General features: G+C 39.1%; 1 protein-coding gene across 1 annotated transcript in view; it reads left to right on the top strand.

The window, feature by feature from the left end:
* The first annotated feature begins 408 nt into the window (after window positions 1-408).
* The window catches only part of itga1 (integrin, alpha 1), a 55398-nt gene continuing 41936 nt past the window's right edge, over window positions 409-13870 (top strand). The window contains exon 1 of the mRNA XM_044333888.1: window positions 409-753. Within this exon, the coding sequence (XP_044189823.1) occupies window positions 705-753 (49 nt within the window). The 5' untranslated portion in view covers window positions 409-704. The remainder of the gene's footprint in view (window positions 754-13870) is intronic.

Raw genomic sequence — 13870 nt, 5'->3', positions numbered from 1 at the left:
ACAACTGGTTACTAGATTTACTAAAACAAAAGAGAGGAAGTGGAGAGGAAAACAACAATGAGAGTGTTTGTATGTTTTGGACAGTGTGATGCATTCATAACATTCTCTGATACCGTCATAAATCAATTATAATCTAATTTTAATGCTATTATAACGAATCTGGTCTTACAATGTGTTGTTAAGAACAATGCAAGTGAAGGATCAGCTGTCACAGACTATATTCTGTTAAAATGAGACTATTCTGGTCTAATTGCTGAGCGCCTGACAGTTGTTCTCCGTCTCCAGACATCAGTGCACTGCTGTTATTTGACTGGTAAATTTTTTCCCATGCACTGGCAGACCAAGCCCCCGCAAACATAGCTTATAAGGTTGTAAGGAGTGAACTCCTTACAACTCTCCCACCGCCTTCCTCCTCCTCCTCCTCCTCCTCCTCCTTCTTGTTTCTGTCAGTCCCACTCAGCTCGACTCGGCGGAGACGACACGCAATGGAACAGAGCTCATCCCAGAGATCAGCTTGAAACGGGACTTCAGACTGTTAAACCGTGCATGCTGCAGCACAAGAAATGCCTTGTGGACTCTTGTTAGTCGTTTAGCGATTTTCACTTCATTGGGGGGTCCTCTGGTGAGCTGAACAGCGATCGTGATAAGGAGAAAGTCCGTGGAGTAAATACGGCTACAGTACGGGACATCCTTGGCACGTCAAGATGCTCGGGATAAGTCAACATTTCACTTTGACAACGGCGGCAGCTGCTGGTGAGTGATACCTTTAATAAAGGAATTTGTGCTTATTATGAGATGAAATAATGAGTGACAGGCGGAGAGAGAGAGAGAGCGCCTTTTCTCCCGCGTCAAGGTCCCCAGCGCGTCTTTGCGCACACGCCGGACAGCAGCTGACATCATCGCACTCTGCATAATTAACTATTAAATCGACTAAAAGCATCCATTAGGTGTGGCACTCACGTTCCCTTCACGCCCATTAAAGGTGGTGGCACCACAGTGTCCTCGTAAACTGCCCCTAAATAGGCGACTTTCCGTCTGTATTGCCCAGAGGTTATTTATTCTTACTGAGGGAAACCGCAAGGCACTTAATTGTTTCTATGTGCTGGAGTTTGGTCTTAGAAGCAATGACATTGCCTCATATAATAGTCATTACAGTCAGTCAAATTGCTGTATGGTGCTTTAATTGGATGTTGGGCATGCCAGTGCTTACACACAAGTGTCAAGGCTTTTTGGAAAAGAGGGTTTTGTAACTTCGACGCAAACATTTCTGCAGTGTCATGTGTTTTCCCAATTTTTCAGCAGAAATGACTGTTTTGCAAGGCATGTGTCATGTGAAATTATGTTAGCTCCCAGACCTTGTGTTTTGAATATTTTGATGAATGTGCAGGAGAGGGGATTTCCAAGACTTCTCAGTAATTAGATTTTAATTTTTAGTGGGTGAAAAGTAAACTTAGCAGCAGCTTTAAGAGGCAGCGTGGGCTCTGTGTTAGTAATTGATACGTGTGTTGGTATTGGGGAGTCCCTCTAGTGATGCTGTGCTCCCAGGTTCAGCCTTAGAGCAGCAGCAGTGAATTAACTTCTAGGTCATGTCCAAGTAGTTCAAACATGAGGGAAAGTACCGGCAAAGTAGAATGAACCCCTCCTCTGAGTTTGGAGGAGAAAGGAGAAGGAGAAGAAAGAGAGCAAAGTAAACAGAGCATGTCTCTCTTTAATTCTCAGATTCCTACGCTTACATGTGATACTGGCTTGTGATGGTCATTAGAGAATTGAGTTAGAGATGGAGCTAGAGATAGATGTGTGTGTGTGTGTGTGTGTGTGTGTGTGTGTGTGTGTGTGTGTGTGTGTTTGTGGCTTCTGGATAACCAGAAGCTCACATAGAAAATCATTACCATCCCATCATCACATCAAGAAGTAAGGTGCCCCCTCTGCCCCCGTTTAACTCCTCCAGTCAGAACGCTGCAGGTCAGTCATTGAGTTTTCGAAACATATCCGATGCTCTGACACATGCCGCTTGCATCTCTGCCAGATACACACCCTCCACCCTCTGGCCATTAAATAATGATCTTGGCTCTGTCTGTGCACCCTCAAGCTGATTGTTTGTGAATGAGACTGGCTGCAATTACTTAACTGAACCAGTCCCATCCTGCTCTGACCTACTGGTGCTGGTACTGGACTCTGAGCTGTTGAGGAGTATGACCTCAGTTGGGTTATACTGGGGTTTGAGACCATACTGGGAGATCCCGTGTTGTGCTATCGGAGCTAGCTCAGCCTGCCTCAGAGGCCCACATGTGGTTATTGTAGTGGCAGCATTTAATCTCTGTAAATTCCTAACGGAGATGGGGCTACAGGTGGTTTGAGTTTGGTACTGCAAAAAAAAAGGGGGCATCTGGCTTCAATCAGTAGCCTATGTGTCGGACCAGAGTGACCAAATTTAAGCATGAATGACTATACTCAAGACTAAGGCTGTAACTAATTATTATTATTTTCATTATTGATTCATCTGTTTGTTCCTGTTTTGATTCATATAGTTGTCATTAAATGTGGAAAATGTGAGTAAAATAGAAAAAAATGCCCATCATCACTTCACCAAGCCCCCAAGAGGAAGTCTTCAAATTACTTATAGTCAAAAATAAATAATTTACTGATATGAAACAGGGAAACGAACCAAATCCTCACATTTGATAAGCAGAAACTAAAAAATTACCAGCAGTTATTTTTTGCTTGATAAATGACTTTAACAATAATGAAATTTGCTGTTGATTGGGGCTGCAACTAACTATTTTTTTCCCTTATCTATCAATCTAATTTCTCCATTAATCACTTCATCATTTGGTTTATACATGTCAGAAATAGTGAAAAAAAATGCCCATCACCAATTTCTAAAGCTTAAGGTGATGTTATCAAATTGCTTGTTTTGTCCAACCAAAAGTCCAGAGCTCAAAGATATTCATGATATAAGACCAAAAAAAACTAGATAATGCTGCAACTAGATAATTTCTGGTATTTCTGCTTGAAAAATAACTTTAAAGATAAATCTGACTATTTTTCTGTTGATTAATTTCAACACTACTTGAGACTTTCCATCTCTCCTCACTCTTTCTTTCTGTTGTCCTTGTGAATGATACAAGCCAAAGCTCTTTTTGTGAGCCTTCCTAAATGCAGCGAATCATGCAGATCACACATGATGAGATGTGAGAAACAGCCATAGGGCACAGTGGAGTTCATATGGTTCTCTAACGCAGTATAACTTGTCTATTTTTGGCCTGTCGCTTGTTTAGAAAGATGTAAATTAGATTGAAGCTCTCAAGTTGAATTCTGTTTTTACTGTAGTATGTAGTATGTCAAGGTGTCTCTTAATTAATTTAGCAGATGTTCAGCTGGCTCGTCACGTGGAATACAGAATATAGACGACATGTTCCTCGTACTTAGGAATGTTTTTAATATCTTGGTCTTATGTGTGCTACAAATATGGAAAGAAGAGGTGAAGGGTTAGTCAAACACAAACTGATTTAGAATCCTCAGCATTCCTCGGAGGACTGGGATGCTTTTTTTTCCTGCAGTCTCTCACATCTCAGATTTGGGAATTTGTCTTTCTCTACATTTTTTTGACCACATGGGATGTTGCAGTAGATGACCGGAGTCGATGGTTAATTCATTCAAAGCTGTAAGGTCGAGGGATATAAGTCTTCAGACATTAAAGCGCTGAATCTAATTTATGAGCCTGGCGAGACTGAGTACTGAACACCGGCCATCTCCGTCATTAGCAATATGCCTCCTCCTCCTCCTCCTCCTCTTCCATCTCCTCCCCACACCCTCTGCCCCCTCCACTAGCTCCTCTATCTTTCATTTGAATCAGCTCACTCCCTGGGTCACAGCAATCAGCACTAATTTGACATAAACCGTCTCCTGGCATTTTTGGACAGATTCCCTGGAATGCTAAGTAATTAAGATTTGATCATGTTTGCTGATTCTCTGTGTTTGTGTCATCCTCAGCCTATTTGATGTGTTCACTTTTATTTTTTCAATCAGTCAATTTCTGTAGTTATTACCTCAGACAGATCTGACAGATCTGACATTTAATACTTTAAAGGTGTGACAGGAAATGTGGTTGATTGCCTTGAATCCTGTTGACTGTCAGACACCTGCCAGTTAGAATAACATCTTGTCTTCACGTGAGAAACTAGAGACTGACTCTGACTCTCTGAAATCATGTGTCCTGGATCATTTAAAGCTGCTATAATTCCATATTTTTATGTCAACAATGGATCAAATGACTATGTGCAATAAGAAGGAGTCAATCTCACTGGTGAACCCACAGATATTATCACTCTGCCGTTCCCTTCAGCTCTATGGAGCTCTGTAGCATCTTTTGGCTCATTGTTTATGGTTTTATTGTTTTGGTTAGCTCTCTCTGCCCTCATCAGTGTAGATTCCAGATGCAGTGGGCAGCTGTTTTCAGCTAACAAGCTCTGATAACCCCATTATAAACTACCTGCTCTGCACCAAACAGCAGAGCCCAAAGACAGCTAAAAGGAGAGCGAAAATCACTTATATTCATCAGCTGGATACAAACCAAACTCCAAATAAATGCTAATGTTGCTTCACATCTGCAGAATGTATAAATAAACCCCTGTTTGCTAACATTTCCGTCTTATAAACTTCATCAGTTTATGTTATGACCATCAATTTTAATTATTTTAGTTTAGTTTTTGAGAAGCAATACGTTTCCTGTCAGCTTGGTATTTGAAGTGATTTTAAATATTGCAAAACCCAGAGACTCAGTGGATGGTGTAATGAATAATGTAATGAGAATCAGTGCTGTGCCAAATTGAGAATGCTTTGTTGTTGCAGTAGGGAACAAAACACCATAGATGCTAAATTTATCTGACCCAGAATCTGAAATTTTAAGCTCAATTGTCTCTTCCAAGAAAATGAATTAGACTTTGATATTTACAGCACCCCAATACCCAGAATACATTGAATGCATGCAGTAAGTATATTATTGAGAGTGGATGTATGAATAGTGACTGCTTGGTGTTGTAGACATTCAACAGAGCAATTATTAATTGCAAAGGATGAAATACCAATATCAAGTAATATTTTCTCTGGATGACAAAATACAGTCATGTTTTCTGTCAGAGCAGGAGCATGTCCTCACTTGCATTTCAGCAGTAGCATCATGTCCAGTTAAAATAAAGCTGATACTTTTAGAGCTTAATAAAACAAATTCTTAATACATAAAAATCTTTCAAGTAGAACTTGGATTCTCCAATATAATCTGCTGATGATGCAGATGACGCAGATCGCATTTTTCAGCGTGTCCTTCCCATAAATGTTTGGCTAGACAGTTTTCTGGTTATTGTATCTGATGCGGTAAAGGTTCTCACACATCTCACAGTTCAGATACGTGCATACAAACTAACACTTACCTCATTGGTTATGCTTCCTGATTTTCTGGGTGTGTGACAACAACGTCGGTGTGATTCTGTTCATCAGCTCTGATCTCACCGTCTTTATCTGACATGTCAGAAAAATAGCTTTTCAGTGTCCATCTCAAACTAGAACTAGCTTAGGTGTCATTACATGAACTAAGTGTGTGAGGTTGGTCATGTGATACCAAAGGATTGTATATGGGGAGAGATAGTAACCCGTCTCGGTTCAAGGATTAATGTAAATGGCCTCTTTGATCTTTCTCCGGCCATCTGCTGACTCTTGGTCGTTGTTTTTGACCTTTGACTTGAGATTGTCATACATACTGTTCCCGAGGTCACGAACTTTACATGTAACTTAGTGTCATAACAGTAACTCACCAGCATTGTGAGCCTAATTTACGACAGAATTTCCTCAGAGCTACAGGTTGCATCATCCTCAACTTCAACTGAAAACGTTTGTGCAACTTAAACTTGAATTATCTCAGAAGATACACATAAATGTATCTGTGGGTCTTTACAGTTATTGTGGGTGTGTCATGACTATCTGTAGGTTTCACAGGCTTGCAGAGAGGCTGAAATGCACTGAAAACATGTTATAAGGATTTGAGTGTTAAGTGAGCTGATTGGTTGATCCAACTCCTTTCGGGGGGCTGGTTTACAATGGTAAAAGAAATGTAAAACATGTAAAAATTGTGCTCACAATCCATACAAGTGTGAAAGAAGCAGCCATATGAATGTATCTGAATAACCTCCATGCATGTTCACTTGCTTCAGCCTTTAGTTGCATCACTATGAAGCTATTTGGATGTTGCTGTTTGCAGTATTTAGTAAAAAAAATAAGGAATGAACAGAACAAAATATTTTAAAATGCTATTTTAGGTCTAAATCATACAATTTCTTATCTTGTATGATAATGTCAGTTTGTTTATACCTGCATTCTTTCTTTGGAAGCTATTAAAACAGAAAAGAGGCTAGTTCAAGTCAGGAGACCATTTCTTTTTGTTTACAGATTTGAGATGAAGATAAGATGAAGAGGATGAATAAGAGGATACAGCGTTTAAAAACAGAGACAACAGATCTCTGACTGTTCACTGTCAAAGAGATATAGTCACCTATGACACTTTGTACTTTTTTTTGGCAAAGAAGAGACAACAAACAGGAAGATAGTTCTGTCCACTGACTTGGAAATGTTTGAGCCTCAAAGAAATGTGTTTGACGTTGTGAATTTCAAACACTAAACAGAAGCAACAGAGCTTGCAGATAATGACAGAAAGACTCATTTCAAATACTGCTTTGTATGAACTTATGGAGTAGTTGTGTGAATGTATCAGTTATAGGAATCTTAGTTGTGAAACTAAAGTTTATGCAGCCTTGCAGGTAAGCGATGTGCCTATGTGATGGTGAGACCACAGTAGCACCCCATCGTGCAGCAACTGAAACTGTGGTTTGCCATCTGCAAATTTATACTCTGTGTCAGTGAGTGCATACAATGAGCTCCAGCTACAGTTTGAAGTCTGTGTGTTAACATCAACTGGCACTTGCTTGTAGAAACATAAATGAAAATTGACTGCAACTATTAAAAAATGTTGAAAATCTTGATCAACCACTCTAGAAATGATGCTGGACACAGTAGCTGTCAGCTACAAATGCTGTTGTGACTGTGAGACAATACGTAGCATAGCTTAATGCAAACATTTAGTCACTGCAAAGAGAAAGAGAAAGTCGCTGCTGCCAGCCTTCTTCAAGCAAGGAACAACTTATCGTCTTCCACGTATTATTTATCACATGGTGAAGGGGTTTAATATGCTTGAAATGAACTAGTTCTTACAAAGTATCACCAGGACCAGTTCTGAAGGCAAAAGTGTTCCTACGTGTTCCGAATGGCCATGATTGAAGGTGGGTGAAAAGCCAGAGGTCATAGCCTCCTTCTGGCTGAATTCTGCTGCCTCCCTAATCTCTTTCCAAGATTTCAGTGTCTTTTGTTTGTTTTTGTTGTCTGGATGAGGAGACAAATGAGGAGATGAACGCACACTTTTGTACAGTCTCTCCTCAAAGGCGTTCATGATGTTGCACTCGGTTGCTCACGCTAAAAGTGACTGAAGAAGTTGTGTGAAGAGAGAAATTCAAAACCCAGTTTCTTTGACACCTCTACACATCTGGATAATCGCAGCATGAAGTTTTTGTTTGTTTCGGACAGTTAATTGTCAGACGCCGGCTCCCCAATTCAGACTTCAAAAATATGTGCAGACGGGTTTTCAGACTCTGTCGATGATCTGAGGGTTTCAAACCTGCTTTGTTTAGTCTGGTTGAATCAGACTCTAGTTTGTTTTTCTCTCATTCGTTTGATCCGACCCAACTTCTAGGCGTACTCTGCAAGTTTGAGCTAAACGGCTCCCGTAGCCAGGAACGCTTTGCATACTGGGATGCGGATGAGCAAAATCAGCAGTTGGTAGAAGCGAGAGGAAAGTGAATCAGGATCCGACCTGGACTAACAAAGACGTAAGTTGCATTCTTGTTATTTGGCCCGAAGACTTCTTGAGGACTTTCCTGTATTAACGTTCCTGCTTTCACCCCAAACGCAACTAACCAAGGAGCGGCGTGAACGTCCTTACTTGGCTTTTAGTGATGGATTTACTAAGGAGGAAAATGCAACAAGTTTACCACCTCATCATGTGTTTGGACTGTTGGAAAAAGAAGAAGCAGATGTTTTCATAAAAGAAATAACCTTTTCACATTAACTCATTTTTATCCAGTCAAGGTTAAAAAGACATAAAAGATGAGAAGATTCTATACTGACTAAGATCAATGTCATCCACATCTGCTCGTAAGGTGTATGAGGGGGTTTCGTTTCTTATGACTGACTTGTTGCAGACATCACAGAGCTGCAGACTTGAATTTCAAAGACACACAGAAAACACATGTGGCACAAATGAGGTGCTAATTAAGAATTAGCAGCCAATTGTTCTGTATAAGTGTTCAATGATCTGTCAGTGTGTCTAAAGATTTGGGTCTTCCATTCACAGAAAATAAAGAGTTTCCTAGCCAAACCCATTTGTAATTATATACTATTATGGTTGTTATGGAACATGTTTTAGGGAATGTTTGCCTGGTCAACGTTTAACTTCAAATTCCTGTCTTCACTTGGCGTTGAGTTTGATTAGCACTGAGTTTATCAGTGCAGTATCACATGAAGCTCAGCTCATTCAGATAAAGACATGTTTGTGCATCTTGGGTGCACATAAAGGCCACAAATGATAATTTGTCAGGAAGTTGCACTCTCTGGGTAAACATAAAACACAAGAGCCTATATTTTCAGAGCTGTGCTATTCAAAGGAACATTTCAGCAACGATTCAGCCTCAAGTCTGAACCGCAAAGGCCACCCACATGACTTGGTTTCATACTCTGTAGCCTCAGCCTACCACAGATGTGTGAGCAGCACAGCAATCATGAAACTATCATTTAACAATTGACAGATGGTCAAGGTAAGGCTGATGTATTTTATGACATCAGCTCTGGCATTAATGGCACATAGATATAGTTAGTAGAAACATTTGTTGCCATGAATGTTATAAGCAAAAATCTAGTCTAAGCTGATTTAAACTGTGCCTTCTACCCTCAAGTCTGGTCATTTAACCTTTCATGAGAACTAGTATAACATTTAAGAGATACATTTATTCAGACTTACAGTGCTTTGTCTAGTAGTGTACAAGCAAGAAAAATAAGAAAAATGCTTGCAGGTCAAGTGTACTTTGAAACACAAAAAAATAATAAATAGTTTACTATTGTTAACTTCTGCTACTGTCCTTGCACTCATTAGAGCCATACAGCGTCTCTTCTTTGCTGTTACAGTATATTATTTCACCGTGCAGTTATTAAACAAGAAGAGAGGACAATCTCACCTCTGCTCTCAAAGCTGGCTGCACATCGGAGAGCCTCACGATCTTGTGAACCAAAGTTCAATCGGAGTCAACCAAAAGCGAAAGAGGTGAGTTAATTCGCAACCGCTAGCAAATGTGTCTCTACATTAGAGATGCACGGCTACTGATATCAGCTATCAGTACGACACTGACTCAAATAGCTGGATTGGGTATCAATTGATATCTTTGTATTTATTTGTTACATTCTGTTTTACAGTTGGAAAGCAATGTTTAAGTCAAGTCTGATGTTGTCTTACACATAAAAGACTGATCCCAGTCTCCTCCACACAGTGAGGCATACAGCTTATTAATTAAACACTGGTATCGGATCGGTATCAGCCAATACCCAAAGCCGAAGTATCGGTATCAGGACTGAAAGAGTCAGATCGGTGCATCCTTATTCTACATGGGAAGTGAAATCTGGTCTGACTGCACCATAAATGTCGGATTTCAGTCCCATGATAAACTTTAAGCTCCAGTTTAAGCTTTCTAAACCCCCAAACTAACATTTGTTAAGAGAGCCAATGAATGAATGACGTGTTTGAAACACAAATTTCCATTTATCAAACAAGATCTTTTATGCAAATTTAATGCAGCTACCCTTTTTGCTTTTATAAATGTGAATAATGATTATCTTATGAATGATTACTGTCAGGAAAACACTAGGGTTGAGTTCTGCCACAGAACTGAGTCATCATTGAATCACTATGTCCTCTCGGTGCCACTGCTGCAGACAGGGAAGTGAGTAAGATGTAAAAGGAAACTCAGGGTTGCCTCGGTGATGCTTTAGCCAAACTTTGTCTGTTTTTTAACTGAGAATGTGAAGTCATCGCCAGTGCTCTTATGGTTTTAGCAGTAACATACACAACTTAACTTTCCCTTTCCTTCATAGATGTAAACAGTTAACATGTGTTGACAGACAGACGATTACTGTGATTGGTTTTGAATAGCAGGGACTATCTCCATGAAGTGTTTGAATGTCATCCTATAAGTAGCCTCTAAGCCCTAAAATAAACTCAGAGACTCGCATGAAAGTGAGACAAGTGTAGAATAATCCCCGAACTTCACCCGACAACATACACACACTTCGTAAAGAAACCGATATCTGTCATAAAAGGGCTTCACGTAAACAAGACTCCCGTGAAGGTGTGACATCACAGGTCGTGTCAGCTTACCAAGGTCTTAACCTCCAGAGAAGATCAAACCACACACAGACACACATGTTGAACTCATAAAAGCATTCTGCATCTGTTTCACAGTCCATCACTCGTCAGCACTTTTCTCTTCGTCACAATTTGTTACAAATAAGCACTGGTTTTATTGTTTCCATGTAGAAGAAATATTGAAGGTGTGTCTGACATATTTTAAGGATAAGATAGATATAAAGGAAAATGACCATTGATGGGAACACATAGGGCTACATTTGTTCAAATTAACGTTTTTGACGATTGAATAATAGTTTTAGTAATTTTTTAAGCAAAAATACTGGAAAGTTGCTGGTTTCAGCTTCTCAAATGTGAAGATTTGATGCCTTTCTTTGTCATACATGATAGTAAACTGAATATTTTGGGCTTTTGATTGGACAAAACAAGACATTTGAAGATGTCATCTTTGATTCAAGGAAATTATAGCTGGCATTATTGTTTCACTATTTAGTGACATTTCGTAGAGAAAACAGCAGATTAATTGATAATGACAATAATCATTAGTTGGTAGCCCTACCACCTTGATCAAACATGTATGTCAGCAGCGGATTTTTTTTTAATGAAGTTCCACATTTCTGCATAGACAAGCACAGGTCATCAGTTATTCTAAGGGATTTACACCTATCTCTTCAATCAGCCACACTGTGCCATGTCAACAGATAGTTTGTGTGTGCTGATGTATTTTTCAGTCATGCAGCATTGCACAGTTGTTGTGAATCATCAGGGGCACAGAGGGAGGAGAAGGAGGAGGAGGAGGAGGAGGAGGAGGCGGTAGTAGGGCATGGGTGCAAAAGAGGAAAGTGTAAAAGAGGTTGTCTGGGTAGGAAAGCTGCTGGCGAGACGATAGGGAGTCAAAGGGGAAGTCCATTTCAGATATTATGTGGTGGGAGGAGATTACATTATCTCCAGTTTGAGCAAAAACAAGAAGAAGAGTGAAAGGTTGAAGGGTTAAAGAGAACAGACAACCACCGTTTCTGTTTTTCAAACAGAAAACAGGGTTAGTAATTTCTTCATATGACTTTACAGCGGTCAGCAAGTTTTTGTGCATAAATAGTTTTTTTGTCTGTGTCTCTCAGAATGACATACCCTGTACAACTGTTCCCATTCATATGAGCATTTTCTGCTTCTTCTGTGGTTGAGGTAAGATTAAATGTAATCAACTAAAACTACTCGGTTAAAGTCAAAGTGAAAGCATCATTAGCCTCTGTAATGTGACATATATTGCTGAGTGAAGGGGTAGAGTTACGAGAGAGGTTCGATCAAATCCCTCAGATTTGATTGGATCACTCAAAAGTGGGCCTGGTTTAGCAAATCCAGAGTAATACAAAGCTGTGGAGATATATGTAGCTGTGGAAGACTGTTGGCCTCCATCCACACCTCCCTTACTTGGGTTGTGAGATCAGAAGGAGACGAGTGAGAGAGAAATGAATAAAATTGACCTCAGTCACATTCTTTGGAAACTTTTTGCCAACTGAGATCCAAGCACCATCCTCCTACTGTGATATTACTCTGCTAAGTATTATGACTAGCTAGATAATGGTCAAGTGAAGTTTTTATGACGGGTGAGGTCTGCTGGCTGCCCCAAATAATACGCCTCCAAGTATGAGATCAAAAATATTTTAACATTTTACAGGAAGAGAAAATGGAGGGATTTTGATATAAAAACACTCGAAATGATTTTATAAAAAACTAATTGATGAAATGACTAAGTCTTTAAAGGCAACACTGGCATTCTTTTATAGAAATAAGGCATTTATTACCCAGAATTATAGAAATCAAATTGTTCAGTCGACCTTTTTATCCATTATGGACTATGGTGATGTCATTTATATGCACTCTCCTGCTTCTACTCTTAAACTTCTCGGCGTAGTTTATTGCTCTGAGGTTCATAACAGGGGATGGCTTTAGAGCTCATCATTGCACTCAATATCAGAAAGTTGGGTGTCAGTCATTGGCAGTGAGAAGAGAAATGCACTGCATCCTTTTTATATGCAAAGTTCTCCCTGGCAAACTTTCTGGGTACCTTATGTGTCTTATTAACTATAGTTCAATTTCACACTGTGCTACGTCCCAAGACTATGTGGTCCTTGAAAATCAACATGTTAGTACTGAGATTTGGAAACTGGCTTTTAAATATTACGCTCCACGCAAGTGGAACAACTTGCAGAAGAGAGTAAAATTAGTAATTCATTTTAATCATTTTAAATCTCTTTTAGCTGACATAGGGCAGTGTGAATGCGTGTGTTTTATTTGAGCTTTAACTTTTAAGTGCATATATTGCCTTAATATGTTTTCATATTATATGTTTTATTGCTTTTATATATTGCTTTTATTGTTCCTTATATTTTATATTTGTATTTGTATATCCTTGTAAAAGAAAGCTTGCTGTCAATGGCCTACCCTATCTACATAAAGTTTTGAATGAATAACATATACTTGGCATGTAACAAAAGATAACTGAACTATGAACACAGAAGAACAGGATTAGAACTTGTAAAATGTATTTTGTATTTCGTATTTCGTATTTTTTTACTTTGTCTTTTAGTTAATGGAAACATTGCTTATGTTTATTCATTGTTGTTTGCTTACTCATTGTTAAAAGGAACCAACAGTAACTGTTGGTCGGAGACTGCCGATCTTTTACTCAAGACTTTTTTTGTGTACGTTTAACAAAGTCATGCTACTTACTTCTTGTTACTGAGAGACAACGGTCGTTATTAGGTGCATTTCCATCCACCTAATTTTATTTGCACTTTCAATTTGCATATAATAAGAAAACCTGAGTGTGAATGCAGAAAAATTTGAAAAAATCTCAAAATATAGCAATAAAGTTATCTCGACAACCCAGTTCCAAGTATTCACTAAGCGCCAGTAGATTATTATTATTGAGAATTTTCTTTTTGATTTTCTGGAAATTTGGTTAAAATCTGTGCTACAGTTGGATAGAAATCCAGCTATTGACTGAAAGAAGTTGCTTGTGTGGAAAACATAAAAGATGAGTTGTTTTAAAAGTGTAACAAACAACTAGCGCTGTTGTTTTTCTGGACAGAATCACTGTAGTTATAATACTGTGCTGCATTTAAATGAAAATAATTTGTCTCCTGCAGTGTCCTAGTGTCTGCATTGTTTTTTTTAAATCAAAGGAAGTGTTTTGTTTTATATGGGCGTGGACTGTGAACTGAAATATTTGTAAAACAGGATTTAGGCCTTCAGAATAATTTCCTTGTTTTTGCTGATGTGTGCCAACCAAGACCCCAGAACGTCCTGCCAGAAGAAACATAACAAATACTGACACTCACACACACACACACACAC

The sequence above is a fragment of the Thunnus albacares genome, chromosome 18 (assembly GCF_914725855.1).
Source record: "Thunnus albacares chromosome 18, fThuAlb1.1, whole genome shotgun sequence".
Lineage (NCBI taxonomy): Eukaryota > Metazoa > Chordata > Actinopteri > Scombriformes > Scombridae > Thunnus > Thunnus albacares.
The sequence above is the reverse complement of the archived record's forward strand: the minus strand, read 5'-3'. Positions and strand labels throughout refer to the sequence as shown.